A 21,503-nucleotide genomic window follows, 5' to 3' on the forward strand; every position below is an offset into this window, starting at 1 on the left:
GATACCTTCAAAAACTTTATGATTTGTTTAGATTTACAATGGTGAATAGGCAGGAACTGTTAAACTACAGATACATTCCAGAACCAAAGTCAGTAGGATAAGTTCCCTCACTAAACTGCTTGCAGAGTACATTGTAAATATGTGATCCAGTGTGTAGCAGAGACAGGAGTGTCAGACAGATGAACCATTTGCTGGTGTTGGGCTCTCAGTTTAGCTGGAAATAGCATAGAAAATTTTATATATTGGAAGTGCAAAAGGGAGAAAACTGGAGTATACTGAGAATTGATTGTGGGCAGCACAGTGGTTTAGTGGGCAGCACTTCTACCCATACTTGCCAACTCTCCCGGAATGTCCGAGAGACTCCCGCATTTCGGGTGAGTCTCACGGACTCCCGGGAGAGTATGGCAATCTCCCGCATCGGGCAGAGTTTGGTCCCAAAGCGCCACAATTCACTGGTAATCGCGGCATTTGGTCCCGCCCCCGCTGTAAAATGACGCGTTTTGCATCATTACGCCACGGGGTGGGGCCAAAATGACACAATTTTTGGAGCCCCGCCCCCTGCACGCCCACCTTCCCACTGCAGCTCCCTGATCATACTTGCCATAAGTTGGCAAGTATGCTTCTACCTCACAGCTCTGGGGTCATGAGTTTGATTCCCGACCATGGCCTTATCTGTGTGGAGTTTGTATGTTCTCCCTGATTTTGCGTGGGTTTCCTCCGGGTGCTTCGGTTTCCTCCCACAATCCAAAAACATACTGGTAGGTTAATTGGCTGCTATCAAATTGACGTGTGTGTGTGTGTGTGTGTGTTAGGGAATTTAGACTGTAAGCCCCACTGAGGCAGGGACTGATGTGAGTGAGTGCTCTGTACAGCGCTGCGGAATTAGTGGCGCTATATAAATAAGTAAATGATGATTATGTTTAAAAGGAACTTGAGTGCCTGCCACGTTCAGTAGCTTGAGCCTGTCCTTGTAGTTGAGAAACTTCATAATTATATGTGTGGCATGTAATTTGAAGACTCTTTCCTTGCTCTGCATTGGAGAAAAACTTTATTTCCCAAACTAACCTGATATTATTCATTCTCAGACAATTTTTCAGTGCATCCATCAATGAAGTCATTGACTGAAGAGGAAGTAGTTTGACTAATGTCCTCCTAATTATATATCCCTCTTTCATTTTCACCTGTTTAGTCTCTGGGTTATATTTACTAAACTGCGGGTTTGAACAACTGGAAATGTTGCCTATAGCAACCAATCAGATTCTAGCTGTCATTTTGTACATCAACCATTTTCAGGATAAGACTAAATTGTGGTCTGTTTTCTATATGAGAGTAGATTGGCACTCTGCAATAGCTTGTAAAGTGAATAGGCAGGAAGGAGTCAGGAATGGCGTTATTATTTATGTTATTTAGATTCCCCCTTCTGAATTAGAGGTCCCAGTGTTACCCACTGGTTTCTTAAACATGAGATCTGCATCCACTTCTTGCATTTGCAGGATAATTTCTCCAGCTTTCCTTACGTTTTTAGGTTTCTAGAGGGTCCAATCATTATACCAAGCAACCTCTGTAGATAGATAAATTAGCTTTGATACTTTTATATGATATATTATTTGGAATAATTATGCTGGGTGGTTACAGGTCGGTCTCGGAGATCTATAAAGCACGTCTGTCTCATCAGCCGCATCACCTGATTCCCTGGTTCATAGTTTTTGAAATAACAATGGTTTTCATACATTTAATTCCCTGGATCAAGCCACAGTCTCTTCAGACAAGCCCATTTTGGGGAGGTATAATGTAAGGGATAAACTAACCCATATTGTATATAAGAAAGATATTATCATCACTGTGGAGTTCCTTTATTATGGTATTTTCTTATTCTGTTCAGTAGTGGGTGATTTATAATTTATAATGCATAAAATATTGCTGTTTCTTCAGCTCCATCTGTATCTCAGGAAGCAGGAAAGTCATGTGAGCAGTGAGAGGTCACCAGGATAGGGGGCTGATCAATAAGGTTCTTAGTGCTGAAGTGGTATCAAAAACATGTCTGTTTCGAGTTAGTTAAAATCATACTTGCCTACTCTCCCGGAATTCCTCGGAGGCTCCTGAATTTCGGGGAGTCCCAGGAGAGTAGCCAAACTTTCAGGATTCGACAAAATTGACGGCATTGATTGGCTGGAGCGGGGATTAATAGCATAATTAAGCCCCGCCCCCTGTATTCAGTGGCCTGACAATGTCACCACGCCCCCCCCCCTCACATCCCTGTCACATGAAGTTTTGAAAGTTGGCTTGTATGGTTAAAACCACACCAACATCTGCCACACCCGCTATAGTGTATGGTCACAGCTTCTATAAATGTAAGGAGAATAAACACACAACTTGGCTGACATATATGTTATATATATATTGATACTAATAACTTATGTAAATGTAGACATTCTCTTTCATAATGATAAAGTATATTCTATAGGTAAGGGATTGTGCACTTCTATGACTTTGTATCTATTTAGTTTATTTTCCATCATTTAAGAAACAGATGTATGCTGACTTAGAAATAATTGATCTCTAGAGGTGCTCGAACTGGACACAAATCATTTTTCGTACGGGTTCGTGGATTCGGTACAAAAATGTAATAGATTCTCACATTTTAGATTGATTTTAAAAAAATTGAGCTACATTCAAGAAAGTTGAGCAGGTTCAACCATGTTTAAGTTTAAATACACATTTTAACAGTTTTTGATGGCAGTTGAGTGTTCAGTACTTGAATTATAATATGTTAAATTATGTCCTTGTTATTTATTATTATTTAAATAGTGCTTAAAAATAAAGATTCAAAAATGCTAATTTTAGCACGAACGGCAAACAATGAACCTCCATTGTGATTGGCAGACAAACATGAGTCACAAATACGAGTTGGGGGTCTGTCGAAGATTGTACCATGAATATGTACGTGACCATTGAACCAGTGACATTGAACCAGTTTGAAACTATTAGGCATCTCTATTGATCTATAGAGAGACATAAATAAGATAGCAACTTGATTATTATTGCAAGGAGACCTTGGGGCCAATTACCTTTTGACCTTTTTCTACACATTTATTGCTGACCCCATTCATTTTTACTTATCAGTGATTTATGATAATGTGCCACAATGTGCTTGCAAAAGTTTCATTTATATATTCATACATTTGGTGCTGACAATATGACTTTAATGTGACCACTAAAACCCCAAATTTCAGATATGAATTATGAAGGTAATATACATTGCTGACTGTTCAAATATAGTTCTGTTGAAAATGAAAGTACTGTATTATCTCCTACCCCATTATAAGCAGCTGAAGGTCCCCCTATATATTTAGGACAGTATCCTGATTGGTTTAGATGTAGGTCAAAAAGCGGAAAATGCTGTCATTTAAGTTACTGTGACATCTTTGGGTCTGTCCCTGGCTATGAATCAACCAATCCACACAGTGCATTTCTGTAAAGCAAGTCTGCACATCTGTCTGCCACTGTGTGTCTGCTGGGTTAGAGTAAATCTTCTCTCCTAATAAGGTATCTTGCTGCAGAGAAATGAAAGAGAGTTTGGTGGACATATTTACTTAAGTAGAAGCACTCCAGTTATTTCTTGTATTTTATTCTGCTCAACAATACACAGCTTATGACATACAGTATGTTAAATAATGACTGTACTTGATTTTTAATGACCATTCCTGTCAGTTTGCCATTGCTATATTAAAGAGGCCCAGAAAATAATGATGTTTGCACATCAGTTAGTCAATTATATACAGGTCAGTCAGTTACATACACATCAGTCAGTCATTTACATACACACCAGTCTGTCAGTTACATACACATCAGTCAATCAATTACATACCCATCAGTCAGTCAGTCTCACGTACATCTGTCAGTCAATTACATACACATCAGTCAGTCAGTTGCATACACTTTAGACCAGACATGTCAAACTCAAAACCCCAATTGGACCAAATAATCAAAGTCTAAGATTGTGTGGGCAGCAAGAAAATGTTGCATATGCAATTTTGTCACTCCCTTTCATTACACTGCGCCCTTCATGTTGCTTTTACTCCACTTCACCTGTTTCCCGTTTCACACTGTGCCCTCCTTTATGCTGCTTTTGCTTCCCTTCATCTGTCTGCCCTGTTTCACACTGTACCCTCCATTATGCTGCTTTTGCTCCCCTTCACTTACCTTTCTATTGCCTTCTTTCTTCTGACTTCTTCTCTTCTGTATTTCTCTTCTGTCTTGTCTCTCCCAGCTCCGCTCTGTGCGCTCCTCACTGAAAATATTGGGTGTGATGACCTCACGCCCGACATTCAGTGCGAGGGGTAGAGGGGAGGAGGGCACCAGACAGGTATTTTTATTGCATTCCAAATTTACTCGGTTCCTTCTAAATTGCACATGTACTGATGAACGCCACTGGAGGAAATCTTGTTCCTTGGCAGACTTCCTTCATTTCAAGTTCATCCTCCCATCCTATGTTCAGTCCTCTCCCTTACTAAACAATCCTTCTTCCAGTCTCTCATGTATTTAGAGTCCTCCAATCTCTTGGCCCTTTATTACACTCTCCTACCTTACTGCCACTAACTTTGCCACTTTTTTCATTTACAATATTGAGGACATCAAACACAAAATCTCCTCCCATCACTTTTCTGCTACTTGTACCACTCCACCCTCCTCTCCCTCTAGCCAATACCTCTTGTGCTCCTTCTGCCCCACTACAGTTGTAGAAGTCCATTCTGTTTATTATCCTCTCCTCCCTCAACCTGCCTTCTGCATCCCATCCCCTTTCATCTTCTTCACTCCCTCTTCCCCACTGCCTGCTACCACCTTGCTCACCTCTTCAATATGTCCCTTTCTACTAGCATCTTTCCCTTATCTTTTAAAAGTGATCTTGTCTCACCCATTATTAAAAAAAAACATTCTTGACCCGCACCACACTCTCTAACTACCATTCCATTTCTCTTCCCACTCTGTCTCCAAAATACTTGAGCGGCTTGTCTACAACTGTCTTAGCAGCTACCTCTCTAACAACTCCCTCCTTGATCCTCTCCAATCTGGCTCCCGTCCCCTCCACTCCACAGAAACTGTCTTGACCAAAGTCACCAACGATCTTCTCTCCCAAATCAAGGCGCCACTTCTCCCTGCTTATCCTCCTGCACCTCTCTATGGCCATTGACAACATGGATCACTCTCTCTTACTCCACACCTTTCACACCATTGGTCTTTCAGACACCATCCTTTCCTGGTTCACATCCTACCTCGCCAACCACTCCTTCTCTCTTTCTACCTCTGGTTTTTCCTCCCCATCCATCCTTCCTGTAGGAGTTCCACAGGGTTCTGTCCTTGGCCCTCTGCTCTATTCTCTGTACACTTCCTCCCTATGTGAACTCATCAGTTCCTTCAGCCTCCAGTACCACCTCTATGCCTACAACACTCAAGTCTACCTCTCATCTCCTGATCTTGCACCTTCCCTCCTCTCTCGGATGTCCAGTTGCCTCTCTACCATGATATCCCTTGTTTTATGAAACTACCCCCTAGCCTGTATAACTTCAAACGGTCATTGAAAACCCTCATATTTAGAAAAGCCTACCAGTCCTCCACTTAACCATTTCACCATGTAGTATACCTCACCCTCTTTCATCCTTCATCTCTCCCTCTCTTGCTTGTTGTCCTCCCATCCCCTTATATTGGCTTACCCTATGTGTCAATAGTTTGTCTGCTGCTTTCCCGTTAGACTAGTAAGCAGGGCCCTCTTCCCTCCTGTTCTTACCTATAACTTTTTTTTTCAGGCTGGTTTTATCAGTAGCTGTGTTATGAGTTGTAGTGTTGTTTGTTTACAGTATTGTTATACCATTTACTGTTTAGTTTTTTTTTCTCTGTATGGAGCTATGGCCCTCGTGTGGCACCCTACAAAGAAAGATTGATGATAATATTAATAATAATGTTCTTGTTATTGTGTACAAGAGTTGTGTAAGACTAACAAAACTATTGATTTGCATTCTCAGATGTTCCCATGACCTATCAGGCAGAAGGAAGCCTGCAAGCTTTGAAAATTTATTTCTATTTAGACAGTTATCATTTTGAACATCTTCCACAGAGGCTGAAGAACGGAGGAGGATTTAAAATTCACCCTGTTCTATTTTCTCAAGGTGAACACTTTTTTGTTACATTTCATTGAAAGAAAGAAAAATTAGGTACTTTTCTTCTGCAAATTGGATTGTCTTTTCCTAAGACCTTCTGTATCACAACAATGAATAACAAAAGGCATTTCTCAGATTTCAGATTTTAATCTTATTATTTTGATGAAGTATTTGCAGTACAGACAAGCAATGTATTAAGGCATACAGTCATGCAAAGCACAGAGAGTCTAGATGAACATTCTCCCTTCACTTGCCTTTGCTGAGTATTTTTAGTGTTGCAGAACGTTTTCTGGCTTAAAAGCAAACTTACTACATTTTTAATTTTACCTTTGAATTTCACAAATATAACTATTAAGGAGTCTATTTGGGACCCATTGCATTTTAGTCACATTATTTATCATTTCTTATCGCAATGATAAAAATTGTTTAAATGTACTGTTTATTCTTCCAATAGGAGCCTGTCCCGATGAAGAGTCTATAGTAATGTGATCAATTGAAATCACTTTATTTACAGGTTCTGATGGCTTTTGCGCACTCTGCGATAGGAGGAGCATGAAGCATGCTGGGGAGGAATCCGAAGATCCCTCTCCTGTGATGCTCTCCCCATACGATAGAATGGCTAATGCCATCTTTAGATGCCGTTAGCGAGCTTGATAAATAGAACATTTTCGCAGTCCACATAAAAATCCATCTGTGATTGCATCGATGATCGAAGATGCTTGGGACCACAGCAGATATCAGAGATCCTCTAATAATAAATAGACATGTTACTTTAATCCTCTGAAAGCTGCAGTTTTCAACTTGCATTTACAGTGATTAAAAACCTCTAAAGTGAAAAATGAAAAATTATATCTTTTTGGCACAACTTTAACTACCAAGGTGTGTTACTAAAAATAGTTTTTAAATTTAGCAACAGTATTAAATTATTTTAATTATTTTTTACATATTTTTATCTATTGTTTTACTATTTTTGTTTTTAGTTAGTGGAACTAAAAGCCATAGTCTGGGTTCTCATTTCCACTGTGCATGTGGGATCCAGCTAGCTGGGTCAGACGTGTACATATCCCCACAGACTGGCCCAGCAAATCGGTAACTTAACTCTTGAACCAATCTGACATTACCCTTTAGTTTCACATTTAGTTTATCTATGACTTAAGATTCTGCCCTCCATATAATCCAAATTTTGGGCTATTGTTGGCGATTATTTATAGTCCCTGCATTTCGTAGATGCTCATGCTCACCTATGAGTTGCTATGTGTGTTATATAAAGATCATAAAACCAGAATGCTGCGAGAATGTGCAGAAATAATAAATGTAATCTCTATTTCAGCCCTAGAGAGCATGGACGGCTACTATTACAAGGACAATGTTTCTATTGAAGAATTCCAAGCACAGATTAATGCCGCATCACTTGAGAAGGTTAAGCAGTACAATCAGAAACTAAGGTATGCTCTTCAATTACCTTCACTCATCTCTCAGATGCTGTATACTTCTGATTCCTGAAACTGATAATAAAAGAGGTTTCAGCATCACTATCTGGTAAATAGGAATCTCGTCTGTAATTTAGTGCGTACGTGACAGTGTGCGGGTAACACATTCCCTGTGATAAGCCTGAGATATGGCATGGCAGACCCGATCATTTACTCTGATCCAATTATAGTCAATAAGTGTTATCTTTACACCTTTCTTCTTTGAGGCGTGTACAGAACAGCGTGACTTTTTACTGATGGAAAATTGATGAATTGAACCAAGAACGACTAGTGTAACTGAAAAAATTGGAATATCTAAGTAAATAACAGTAAGGGGTATATTTACTAAACTTCGGGTTTGAAAAAGTGGAGCTGTTGCCTAATAGCAACCAATCAGAATCTAGCTTTCATTTTGTAGAGTGCACTAAATAAATGAAAGCTAGAATCTGATTGGTTGCTATAGGCAACATCTTCACTTCTTCAAACTCGCAGTTTAGTAAATCTAGGCCTAAGACTTATTTTAGAACTGTAAACAAATGACAGACCCACACTGCATCTACCTTTCCTGCTCTTTGGAAACACTCATCAGTCTGTGCCTGCAGTAGTGGGTCGGTGGATTCTATGGAACAGTAATAATGTCAAATCTAATTCTAACCTAGATGTACTTTAGAACAACCTTTTTTTATCAATTTTGCTTTTTCCATTTTTTTCTCCTAAATTACTGCATGATTTACCTTTGTTTATTTAATCATGAGAGTGAGAGGTCATTGGGACTGTCGTTATTATATGTGTTACTTACGTGTGTGTTTGAATGTTTTTATTATATTGGTCGAATTACGCAGAATTCAGGTCCTCTTAAAGGGAGGAAAAGTCTTTGTTCCTACCCTGAAACCCCATAAATGCGGGTTCTCTGTCCCCGCCATCTAATTTAAATAATTTCGTCCTTCAAATTTAAATCTCAATTTTCTATTTCAGTTTAATCCACACTTTGTAAGGAATGCCCCACATCTGCCCTACTCCTTCCGTCAGGGGTGCAAGAATTTGCACCCCACATATACCACCATCCTGGCCTGCATATCCATGTAATTAGCTGTAAAGATGGGTACATTTGCATAAAAGAAGGTGTGTGACTTCACAAAAGAGCATTTGCATGTTGGTAAACGTAGACTTGGGCTTCCAGTTCCACTTTCCATAACAAATAATCAAAAAATTGAAAACAAAAAAGTATTGTTTTAATATAATCAAAATTAGAACAATGCTGTATTTGTATAATAAGTGACTTTTCCTGTACTGGGCTGCTGCTATCACCATTCTGAGATGGCCATAGTGACAGAAGGACAGCAGCTTAGTAAATAGGCTTCCCCATGCTTTGCTATCACCAGAAAGTCCCGGCAATAGCTAATGCCACTATCATTATAGGGGCCAAAAATATTACATGTGGGCATTTCATCCAATGAATTACGAATCTAACTGTAAATTACATGAAAATAACTATAGGACATTGTTGCTTACTTCCCCAGAGTGTCCGGGAGACACACAAATTTCTGGGAGTTCTAGCGGACTCCCAGGAGAGCAGTACAACCTCCCGCATCCTGCCCACTTCCTTACTGGTGTGATAGCGGGACTTAGTGACGCGCTTCACAGATATCTTGCCCCTCGCTGTAATGGGCCAAAAATTGTGCCATTTAGCAGAGGGGTAGGTCTTAATGACCTGGTTCACATGGTCACGTCCCAAGGACTCAGTAAGGATACAATAGGAACAATTTCTGAGTGATGATTTCTGGGTGCATGACATTATTACTGAATGCTGTTCAGTAATAATGTCATACACACAGAAATTATACTTTTGTCATTTCTGAATTAAGTTTTCTATTAATAGATTATATCTATACCACCAACAAAAAAAGGATGAATTAATATATCATATAGGCAATAAAAATGGATCCCTGAGGAATGCATATTATTTTTAAAGTGTGTCATTTTTCAGAGTGAAATTGTAACGTTTTGTATTCCTTAATATATAAGTTTTCTATAAATGATATGTTCCTAACATGTCAATAAATGTCTATTTTTAATGTTTGGACTCAAATTCTTTTTAGAGTGGCCCATGTATCATTGCTTATCCTGGTGCCCAGAACAAAGGTGGGCTTACAAGGTTGGCAGGGGCTTTTTCCCCCAGACTTCTTGTCAGTCAGGAAAACATTTCCATAGCCTGACAGCTTCCATCATCCCCAGTAGATGGCTTCCATCACTCTGGAAGAGTACTGGCCAATTGCAAGTATCAGAGTATCTGGAAACAGATATACTCATTAGTGAAAGACTGGAACTACCCACCAATCATAGTGTTCTGACTGGCAAAGCTTTCCACCAACCAAAGTATGACACACTGATTGATGAATGGTTTCCACTTTTATCAATCAGAGTACTGGGAGCTGTCTTCTTCGGTCAGACTAGTTCCCAGCACAACACCCAGTTGAGAGGTAGCGCAGGACCAGAGGACGGGTAAGAACTCAATTTGAGCCTGCACTGTGTCACCACAAGAGATCTGGTATCGGCACTGTGTATCGTTAGCAGAGATTGAAATGGGGGTGAGGGACTGCTGCATAGTGAATCCTTTAGTGATTTTAGGTGTCTGAACAGTACCACCGCCATAATTTGGGAGCCTGCATTGTATAGTGACCTCCAGAAATGCATTGCATTGTATTGTGGTTACTTGAATATTCTCTGTATTGTATATCTGTCACTAAGATGCTTGCTGTATTGTATTGACCTCTAGAATCCCCCCTGTATTGTATAGTGGTCACTAACATATTCTCTGTATTGTATAGCAGTGACCAACTTTGCATTATATATCTGCACAAGATTAAGCTTTCCATTGAATATGGGTCAGATGGGGCAGTATGCTATTTGATTATAGATCTTTAAAATAACATTTTTTTCATATGTTCATTGGCTTCTTAAAGCCATGCCTGCAGTAGGCAAACCACACTCACATGGTTTGGCCACACTCTTTTCTACTGTAGAGCGTGAATACAAGACCTTGGTTCACTTACCTGGCACAAAGTGTGCCAGCCGTCCCCTGGCCCAGAAGCCTCTAAAACAGGTCCTTGCTAAACTTACAGTAAAGATTACTTTAAAATGAATAATGAAAGATGAACATAGTATCAACTCCCCTGTTCAAATGCTGGGTTAAAAATGTAAGACACGTGGAAAGCTATCTTCCCGTAGCTGGGCATGCTCTGAATGTGAAGTCTTCTTTCCTTTAGTTTCAATCAGGCCTCATGAGGCCTCTAAATGCATGTCAAGGATGTTACTCTTTTGATTAGCTAAACAAGCTTGAGACAAATGAACATCTTCTGAGTTTCCGAGAAACAATAAAAATAATTAGAATCCTAAGAAGAAGAAAACGTTAAAATTAATTTACTTATTACTCCTTAGAGTAATCCATTTAATGCACTCAGAATGAAATGATATTGTGTCTGTGGTCACTTTGTCATTATAGAATATCAGTGCATGGGAGATGTTTATCTATTTACTTAGATGAAAAGACAATATTATCCAGCAATTTCCATCCTTCTACTTAAATACATGACTTATTTGTCATTGTAGAACTTGAGGCAGTCGGCAGTGTATTCTGCACATATTGAGTGTTATTTATGATAATTGCATCCTATCTGCTTCTAGCTGTAATGTTTCTATTACTGTTTAGCAAATGAAAGCAAATGTCTTATTACTTGTTACAGCAGTAGTTTTCATATAGTGTCCTCAAGTAAATGAAAAATGTGTAGGTAATCAATAGAGATTATAGGGCAACAGCGCCCCTACTGGGCAGATTTTATTGGAAAATGTCAGAATACTTGACTGGCATTACCCAGCAAAAACTTATGAACAACACAGCCTTATGACTTGGGAGTACCCATCAGCAGCAAGAGTGCTTAAAAATGAATGATTTATGTCATTGGCAAAGCTATTTTTTAAAATGTTTTTTTAGTAAATTTTAGGTATGGTCAGAGCAATAATTAGACATCTTAGTGGCGTGGGCAAAACAGAACATTGGTAAACATCCCCCCCAAGCATACATTGGGGGCCAGGGGGGTGGCCTCTCAGCGGTTACGCATCGCCGGAGGGGATGTGCCTAGATCTTTACAAGAACAATGTCTTTGTCTAAGATGGTGCTGCATTCTCCGACCTGTTCTTGCAGCTTTGACTACCTGGTGCTGCTGTTGGTGTTGCTGCTTGGCTGGTTCCTGGCATGTTGGGTCTCTCTTTTTTCTGCCCAACATTAAATTAACAGATTTTTAATTTAATAACTTAGCCTCTTTCTCCCCAACCAGCCCTGACATTAAATTAATAATATTCCCATGTAATAAACATGTAATAAACAGACAAACCCGTCCCCCATAAATCCAGACATTAAATTAGCAGCATTCCGATTTAATAAACAGACATCTTGCACCTCATTAAACCCAACATTAAAGTAATAACTATCACAGTTAACAAGCATACCAAATTTCACCCCTCACCAGCCCCACATTAAATTATTAACATTCGCATTTAATACATACAAGGCTTATTTCCCCCACCAGAACCACAATCAAATGATGGCTTACAGCTTTGCTCACATTTAATAGAGATTATTATTGCTAATTAATAGTTTACTAATTTATTTTTTATATTACTTAATTGTTTACTTATTACTTAAATTACTTATTGTTTTGTAGTATGTATCATATATTTATATACTCTCTCAAAACCCAGCACCCTGAATCTCCCTCTATTCTCTCCAGACCACCTCCGTTCTCTTCAGAACCCCCCATCAATTTGCTCCAGACCCCCCGCTCTTGAACCACCTCTTCTCGCCAGCCCCTGCGGTATTTTAATTACCTTACTGCTCCTGAGCGTCTCTTTTTCGTCTCTCTCTGCTTCTTCTTTCTGTATCATCTTCCTGCGTCTTCTTGCTCCTTCTTCTTGTTGCTTCTGTGCCAGCTCCTATTGTCTCCTCTATTCTGATAGCGCCATAAAGTAATTTCTCCACGTGAGGGCGCTGTGGTTAGAAGGGAGCCAGCGCCTTCCTCATTGCATCTACTCTCTGTCAATGGGAAAATGCAGCCTGCAGTGCTTCGCCGTGGCAGGCACCGTGTCATTCTTTGGTGGCATGTAAAAGGCGGGCGCATGGGTGTTACGCCCCCCACAGCCTTGCCCTCTTAACAGTCACACTGCCAGCTTTGCCCTAAGTACTGCTCTGGGTATGGTGTTCCAAATTGTAGAAACATATTTTGGATGAAAGATCCATAGCTATATGTGAGGATACCACCCTTAGCTGGGATTGCAGTTACCCACTGTGGGATTCAACTCACTCGGGTAGACCAGAATATATCCAAAATAAGACTTTATTACAACAGCACAACACCACAAGATGTTCATAAATGGTAAATGGTAGCATGTATCCTCCAGCAGCCTCTTGCAGTCAGCACTCCAAAGTATTAATCTTAGTCTCTTTCAGAGTCTTATCCTCCCGCAATACCACCACTACCGATGAGCAAAACAGTTACGGTGTCGCCCAGCCTCTCTCTATATTCTTCCCTGTATACACAGGAAGTAGGGTCAAATGTCTCAAACTTCACCTTTACAACAGGGACACTTTAACTGTTAGACATACTGTCCCTGTTACCTTGATTATACAATGGAATGGCTTGACTCAATTAGCTATTTTGGCTGGATACACTAAACATGGGGTTACAATGTTACATCAGGGAATGACAATGCACGCTTACATGAAACAAAACTTTTGACACATTGTATCAACAGTGTTACGCCATCTGAGTCTGTGATACATTTTGCTACAATAACATTTATATTGATACATACTGGTACATTTCCCAATGCTATTTCAGCCAGTATATGTCTGTGGAGGCACATTGCATATCATCTAGAAGTTCTAAGATCACCTCTCAGATTACCCGTTGACCTAGCTAATTAACATGGGCAAGCAGCTAGTTAACTCAGACATTGTTCTGATTACAAACCAAATCTAAGCTGCACCTATAACAATGGACTTTGAGACAAATGGTAATTACATTAGCTAACACAAGCAAAATGACTGCTGCTGTCCTGTTATATTCACACAGTATGGCAATATTCTTTATATTTCTACTACATACAATATTGCAGGTAATAGCAAGTGCAAAATGTACCTAATAACATGAAATAATAATACACATAATACACCGATGCTCTGGTGTATATACTTAGACTGGGCAAGGGATTAAAAAAAGTACATTAAACCGTGAGAAACGGATGATGAATACAAAGTTCCCAGTCCAGTAGCACCCCGTTTCCTCTCACTATATTTGGAACATTTTCAGACTACAGTAAGTTCTCCTAGAATTCTACTGCCCTGTAAGGCCTCATATCCACTGGAATTAATGTTATGTGCTGTATTAATGTGTTTAATGATAGTACAATATATGAAAATGGAAACCATTGTTTCCAATGACCACATAATCACACGCCAAATCACTCCCGTTCTGGAGCACTATGGCAGCGTTCATTGGGGATCCTAGGTGACCTCGAAAGACCTCCAGGTGCAGGTAAGACCATGCAACATGCAGTTTCACTGGCATCTGAAATTACGTATTTTAAAGCACCTTTACCACCATAACATATTACCATGTGTGGGGGCTGTGGAGGGAAAACAACACGTAATATTCACAGCAATTCCTGTCAACTTTCTAGTAAATATATCTGTGACAGGATGAGCTGCCTATGCCACCCTGTCTGTTGTGATGCTGGGGACTGGCTGGGCTTACCTGTACCTTTTCTTTTTCCCAAATGTGCCCTCTAACAGCAGTAGGAGAGGCTTACGGTGCTGCCACCACTGGACTCCTTAGCAGCATCCAGAACCGCGTTCTTCTGGGTAACTGTTCCTGCTAGTGTACCCCCTCACTGGGCACCTGGGCTGGTACCCCTGACCTCTTCCTGTAGATCATGGTTGCTGTGGATGGTTTCCCCCCTGGCCTCTTACAATGGCCAGAGCTGCTGGGTAGCAGGCAGAGCGGTGGTACTAGATGCTGAGTCCAAACCTCAGAACAGTCGGATAACGGATTAGATTTGGATATAATCTGCAGGTCACAGGAATTACAGCAGGAAAGTATTAGTCAAGCAGACTCTTGAAGCAAATGATGTTTATTAGCACAAGTGTCATAATAAGGACAGTTCACACTAGTGTCGGGTACTAGTGATCAGAAGATCACATGGAACAATAATACATTACATGGTCAAACAGTGCTTTTTTATACAGTTTTGGATACAGCCTGGCAGGGTGTAACACTGCCCCCTGATCCTGGATGGTTCCGCAAAGTGTGAAATATTACATCAGATCACAGGATGCAAAAATCTCCAGACTAGGAGTTAACGCAGTTTAAGCTTTAACAAATTTACTTCAATCTCTTGATTTCCTGTATACTGTCTTAGACACATAAGAAACCTAACAAGTTAAATTAAACCCCCTTCGCATTCAGGCGAAGGGATGTGTTTGACACTGAGATGAAAAAGTCTAATCATCATCATCATCATTTATTTATATAGCACCACTAATTCCGCAGCGCTGTACAGAGAATTCACTCACATCAGTCCCTGCCCCATTAGAGCTTACAGTCTAAATTCCCTAACGCACACACAGACAGAGAGACATGCAGGCTAGGGTCAATTTGGTAGCAGCCAATTAACCTACCAGTATGTTTTTGGAGTGTGGGAGGAAACCATAGCACCCGGAGGAAACCCACGCAAACACGGGGAGAACATACATACTCCTCCCAGATAAGGCCATGGACAGGAATTGAACCCATGACCCCAGTGCTGTAAGGCAGAAGTGCTAACCACTACGCCACCGTGCTGCTCACAAATTAACATGAGATTACTTGCCTTCAGACAGTCACAGAAATGGACTCCCTTGGCATGGCCTTAGAAATTAGTACATTGCTAATACAGAAATATAACACAGTATCAAAATCAGTACTTATGCAATGATATAATTTGTGCACCATGCTAATAATTTAAATATATTTATATAATAAGTTATTTATATGTGATAAAGCCACACTATCCCATTATATTTCTGAATATTATCTAAGTAAAGTCAATCACAAAACACAATAATTCAATAAAAAAGTGCATTTAATTATGCAACTTAATGATATGTATACAAATATAATCTGTCAAGAAATAATTTAAATCCATTCATTTAAACCATGTGGACCTCATTTAGGAGCATGGATCCAGGATGTGCACTGCACATTGCCTTGGTTTTGCATAAGTGTATGTGGATGTGAAGGCCGACTCTCCACTCTGTGGAGGAGCCTGGGTAAAATAACAGTAAGACTAGATTTCTTTGAGCGAGGCATAGTGCATTGTACTGGCTGTTTTTTCATGTAGCACACAAATACTTGATAGCTTAATTGTACACTGAAATTTAAAGTTGATATTTGTGTGCTACATGAAAAAACAGCCAGTATTTAACTTATGTGCAAAATAATAAACTAATTTACACCCCTTGCATTGCAACATGGTTTTGTCCAGAAAACTTAAGTAAGAAAACTTACTCAGATTCTTGCCTAAGTTACTTAATGAATCAGGGCCATATTCTCTATTGGATCCATTTCTAGCCATTTGGTTTCCATTCACTTCAATAAACTAGTCAATGTTAGCATGCCGCTAGCATTTCCATCAGGAATTTCTTACAAAATGTGATTAACCAGCAGCACAGACTCCTAATTAAATGAAGGTATGCACTGTCCACAGTGTGTAATGTGGTAAAATATTGAGTATAAAGCAGAAAGGATGCTCTTTATACTGTGAGGGAAGATTTAAATATCAATGCACGTCAGCATCATTTTGTTAGTGGCAAAATATAACAGAAATGCATATTATAATATCTATTATTATCCTTTATATGTATAGTGCTGTCATATTGTGCATTACTTTACAGAGAATGTTTAATCATTCAAATCAGTCTTGCCAAAGTGGAGGTTACATTCTATATTCTCTAACACACACACACACACACACACACGCACTCTTATTTTTGGACTGTGACGTTAACCCGGAGAGCTTATCTGAAACCCACACCAACATGGGTTAAACAAATTTCACACAACTGGAGCCCCAGTCGGTATGGAGCCCAAGCACCCAGCACAGTGTGGCAGCGATGCTAACCACTGTGCAGCCTGTATCTTTGTGTAGTGCTTTGTGTGATACTAATGTGTGTGTGTGTGTATGCGACTTTTAACAAAACAAAAAATTTATAAAAAAAAAAGCTGCCCAATATTCTTGACTATTCCAAAGAAAGATAAATTAATTTGATGTTAAGAAATACTGAAGATCATATTAATTTGCTGTACACGAGAGGCATTGACAAAAACTTGTGCGCTGCAAAAAAGGTGAAAGATGAAAGCAAAGGTCTTTATTCAACTAATATGCTATGTATATGGTGTTTTATTTCTCAGAGTCTGACACATGTATGTAGAAAAAGACATGATGTAAGACGAGGAAGCAGAGCCGTAACTTAGAATTCTAGCGTCCGGGGCGAGAAAGACAAATGCTGCCTCCCTAGCCCTCAATTTTAACTAAATGAACCAAAAATATTCCTAAACTGCGCCCCCCGTCATCGTTGCGCCCTGGGCGGTCGCCCCTATTGCACAGCCCTAGTTACGGCCCTGCGAGGAAGATGTAAGGGCTTGTGGGATACCTAAGGGCTTAATGGAAGGTTAAAAAACAATATAATTTAATAGATTCAACAATGTGCAGGAAAGGAGTTTCTTTCATAGAGAGAGTAGGGTCGTAGTAGAGGCCGTGCACAGGAATTGATGGCACTGCAGTGATATGGCAAGGAAGTCATACTTTACTGAAATAATTGGAACAGTCTTTCTCCACAAGTGGTAAAGGATAAAACAGTCAGATATGCTTAGAGTAGAAAAAAGGATATCCTAAATAATTAACCCTGTCTCTGACCCATGTTGTTCCGCTAACATACAAGAGAGCCTTGCAGTTCTGTTTTCTATGCAGAGCACAGCAATATGTAATATTAATGTAGTATTAGAAATAACGCAACTCTGCTCCAATATAGAGCAGAGGTAACAGGGGATCTTGGTGCAGTTAGAGGAGAGGGAGAAGTTTTGGTTTACAATACTAGGAAATAGGTTTAGGAGACAAGATGTTACCCCAAATCATGTATCTCTATTTAATGTGTTGTATCAATTTAAAAATGCTACTTTATTATTATTTAGTATTTTTAAAGTGCCAACCTTTTGTATTAGCTCTAACAAGGCATTCAATTACTACATCTTTATAGTGCAACATAAATGATTGAATTGGACTGTCATTATTTCCCACACTAATTGGTAATGTGTGTCTCTCTCTAAGGGCTTTTTACTTGGATAAGACAAATCTGCCTTCAAATACCACATCTAAAGCTGCATTCATTGATAAGGTAAATCATTGGTGGTACCATGGAGATAAGCTATTCGTTTCAGTATAAAGTAATGGCACGATAAGAAGCCATAGATATGCAGAGCTCAATGTAATACAGATATGTGAAAAATGTGATTTGTTCCATTTGATTGAATAAATGCAGCAAGTCCCTGAGATCAATTGTTTAAACATGCTTGAATGATGTTCCTGCTAGTTCTCCTTTCATACATTCTGGAAGGCTACAGCCGGCATGATAGGAAAATTAATCAAAATAAGTGTAATCCATAAGAAGTATTTTATTGAGAATATACGTTCATTTGTGAATGTTGTGTGGCTGTTTGTGTGTTTTGTACAGAATATATTGTGCACACAAAATTTTTATAAAAACTGACGTCGCAACTGACGTTGTGATTTTAAATGTATTGTTAATACTTTTTTTGCTGCCTTCTGATGGAAAACATGCATGTATTTACATTTTATATAACCGATCGCATGCCTCCCAAGTGTCCCGATTTCAGTGGACTGTCCCGCTGTCCCACCCGACTTACAATTTGTCCCGATACCGGGACATAGCAGCCAGTTTCCCCAGTGGTTTAGGAGGAAGTGGGGCATGACGTTTCGGAAACTGCTACGGCGCATATGCAAACATGTCCGATACCGCTACTGCGCATGCGCAAACTGTGCAAAAAGTACGTTTGCAGGCGGTGATTAGGCTCAACGAGGGGCATGGCTTATTTGTCCCTCTTATGGCACTCCAAATATTGGGAGGTATGCGATCGACGTGTGAGCTTTATCTCAGCTTCCATATATGAATTCAATTTAAAGACATAGCTGTCAGATACCTTATAGCCCCATTCATTATAACAGAACTTGGCAGACAGCCATAACTAGATTTTAACTTTATTACAACAATGTTACAGATCTCTGCAGGAAAAATGTGCCCATAAGGCATACTTGCCAACTTTCTTTAGTTGGCCTCTGGGAGATCCTGGAGAGGGGGTGGCAGGGCGGAAGGGGCTGGGACGCAGTTAATAGCGTCATTTTGCCCTCGCAACGGAATGGTCATTTTGTCTCGGTGGCCGGGCCAAAGTGACGCTCTTCACTGCGAATTGTGTCATTTGGCTCCCAGTTTGCAGGATGCGGGAGACTTGCATGCTCTCCCTGAAGTCCAGGAGACCTACCCGGAATTTGAGAGTCTCCCGGACATTCCAGGAGAGTGGCCAAGTATGCTATAAAGTTTCAGAGAAGCTGTTATGTTAATGTTGTTTTATAGCTATAATGCAGCAAAACCAATGGCTAAAAATATTTACATATCATATTATCAATTGGGGATTTTTTACTTTTAATATCAACAGACATCTCCTTTAAATCCATTTAAGTACTGTTTTCTGTTTGAAATATACAAAATGCTTATTTTGTTCCTTCCTTTCTATTCCATTTGTAGCTGATGAGGCCGCTGAATGCTTTGGATGAACTGTATCGGTTGGTGGATTCATTTATTCATTCCAAACGTACAGCACCCTGCGCCTACACAGCTTGCAGTGCCTCAGGGGTGGGACTTCTCTCTGTGTCTTCAGAACTGTGCAACCGGCTCGGAGCCTGCCATATTATAATGTGCAATAGTGGGGTGCATCGGTAGGTAAACTTAATTTATTTATTATTATTTAGTTACAGAATTTGTTTTTCAAGGTAAAAAAAATGAATTAACTGAAAAAATCTTGGTGAGCAAAACAAAGTAAATAACATTCAAAAGCTTCAGGAAAGTAGTATTTTCTGATTTCAGTAAACGTGTTTCAGAGTGGCAAAATGTGCCTCTGCCAGTACAAATGCAATTTGCATCTTTTTTCGCGTTAAAGCAGAACATTTTTTGGAAAGCGGATAGATGACATCCATGACACTGGAGGTGTCCTCAGCATCTTCTGTTGGGAGAAGCAGGGTGGATGGGAACTTACTTTGTTGAGTGAGGGCCCCCCGTATGAATGCATCTAATTATGCACCCACATGCAGAAATAAAATTTTGTCTCGTGAGATGTGACTATTGAGCTGAGATTCAGGGTGGAGGGGGCACATTCAGTGGGACATTCTCTGCTTAGTGGGCACTACAGATCATCATTTGTCCCTACAAAGAGGCTTGCTTTTTTAGATAAAGTGTACAAGGTGGTAAAAACCAGACATTGCCCTAAGCTTCCAAGTGAACTTTATACAGGAGAGGGCTTTTCTTTGTGCACTTTAATATAATAAAATACATTTCATTTGCACATATAAACATTTGTGTTCAGCTTTCCATTTGTTTCTAACTTGTAATGAATTTCACATTTTGAGTAATGTCATAAAATAAATAATTGGAAATAAACATTATTTTCTCATCAGTTCACACTTAATAGATGCAAAACATTTGATCACATGATCAAAGAACCATACGTTTGAAAAACTGGCTCAGCTTAGTAAATAAATACCATATCTGTAAAGCTCCCACAAGCTATGGAGACAATACAATAATGCACAAGATTCACACAACATTCTAATATCACATCCCCAAAATAAAGTATCCAAACAGATAGCTATGTTTTCAAAATTCAACGACAGTGCTGACACTGTGGAATACAGATTGTAGTTTAGACTAAAAAACCTAATAAAGATCCTTAGTTGCAGCTCTTACTACATCGAAGTATGAAACACAACCCACAAAATATAATAGATTGTCCCTGGTAAATAGATACCACGTGTGCCTAGGTTTACATACGTGTGTGCACAATAAAATGGGCAAAAAAAGAGAATACTTTAATACATTAACAGTAATCGGTATTTTGTTTGTTTGTTTTTTTGTACAATAATTATCATTCATTTGGCCACAAAAAAAATGATTTGCTTCATTGTGAATAGAGGAGGGTAAATTGATTTGAAGTCTTTGTCTGTGGGTGCAGCACCACCCTTCCTGCAGCTGCTCATGCCGCCTATGTTTCCTCTCTGCAGCCGTGCTTGCTCCCATCCGGCCACTATTGCATGGTCACAAGATATTGTATTTTGGGGGGATTATCTCACTTCATCTAGATTTACCAAAGCATTCTGGGGGCAGATAAAGGTATTATGGAGAAGAGAAGAACATTAACGTTCTTCACCTCTAAGCCCCGGGGATTGCTCCATGGCTCTGTAGTTAGTCTCACAGCTCCAGTCATAAATTCTGGCTGTGTGATGCTGTGAGGTAGGAGGAATAATTAGAATTCTCAATCACGGAGATTGTAGCTTCTGATTGATCCTCCTGTTCATACCCCCCCCCCCATTCCCTCCCCCTGCAGCCAGTTTAAAGTGGTGAACTTAGTGGTAGATTTATCAAACCTTTTCAAAAGAAAACTGTAGGTGTTGCCCATAGCAACCAATCAGATTCTAGCTATCATTTTCTAGAATGTACTAG

General features: G+C 39.7%; 1 protein-coding gene across 1 annotated transcript in view; it reads left to right on the plus strand.

Annotated features, from left to right (window-relative positions):
* PREX2 (phosphatidylinositol-3,4,5-trisphosphate dependent Rac exchange factor 2) overlaps window positions 1-21,503 on the plus strand; it is a 232,822-nt gene that overhangs the window by 162,005 nt on the left and 49,314 nt on the right. Inside the window, exons 34-37 of the mRNA XM_075213618.1 lie at window positions 6,021-6,164; window positions 7,486-7,600; window positions 18,044-18,110; window positions 19,536-19,726. Of these exons, the coding sequence (XP_075069719.1) occupies window positions 6,021-6,164; window positions 7,486-7,600; window positions 18,044-18,110; window positions 19,536-19,726 (517 nt within the window). The remainder of the gene's footprint in view (window positions 1-6,020; window positions 6,165-7,485; window positions 7,601-18,043; window positions 18,111-19,535; window positions 19,727-21,503) is intronic.

Source organism: Mixophyes fleayi, chromosome 5, assembly GCF_038048845.1.
Source record: "Mixophyes fleayi isolate aMixFle1 chromosome 5, aMixFle1.hap1, whole genome shotgun sequence".
Classification (NCBI taxonomy): Eukaryota; Metazoa; Chordata; class Amphibia; order Anura; family Limnodynastidae; genus Mixophyes; species Mixophyes fleayi.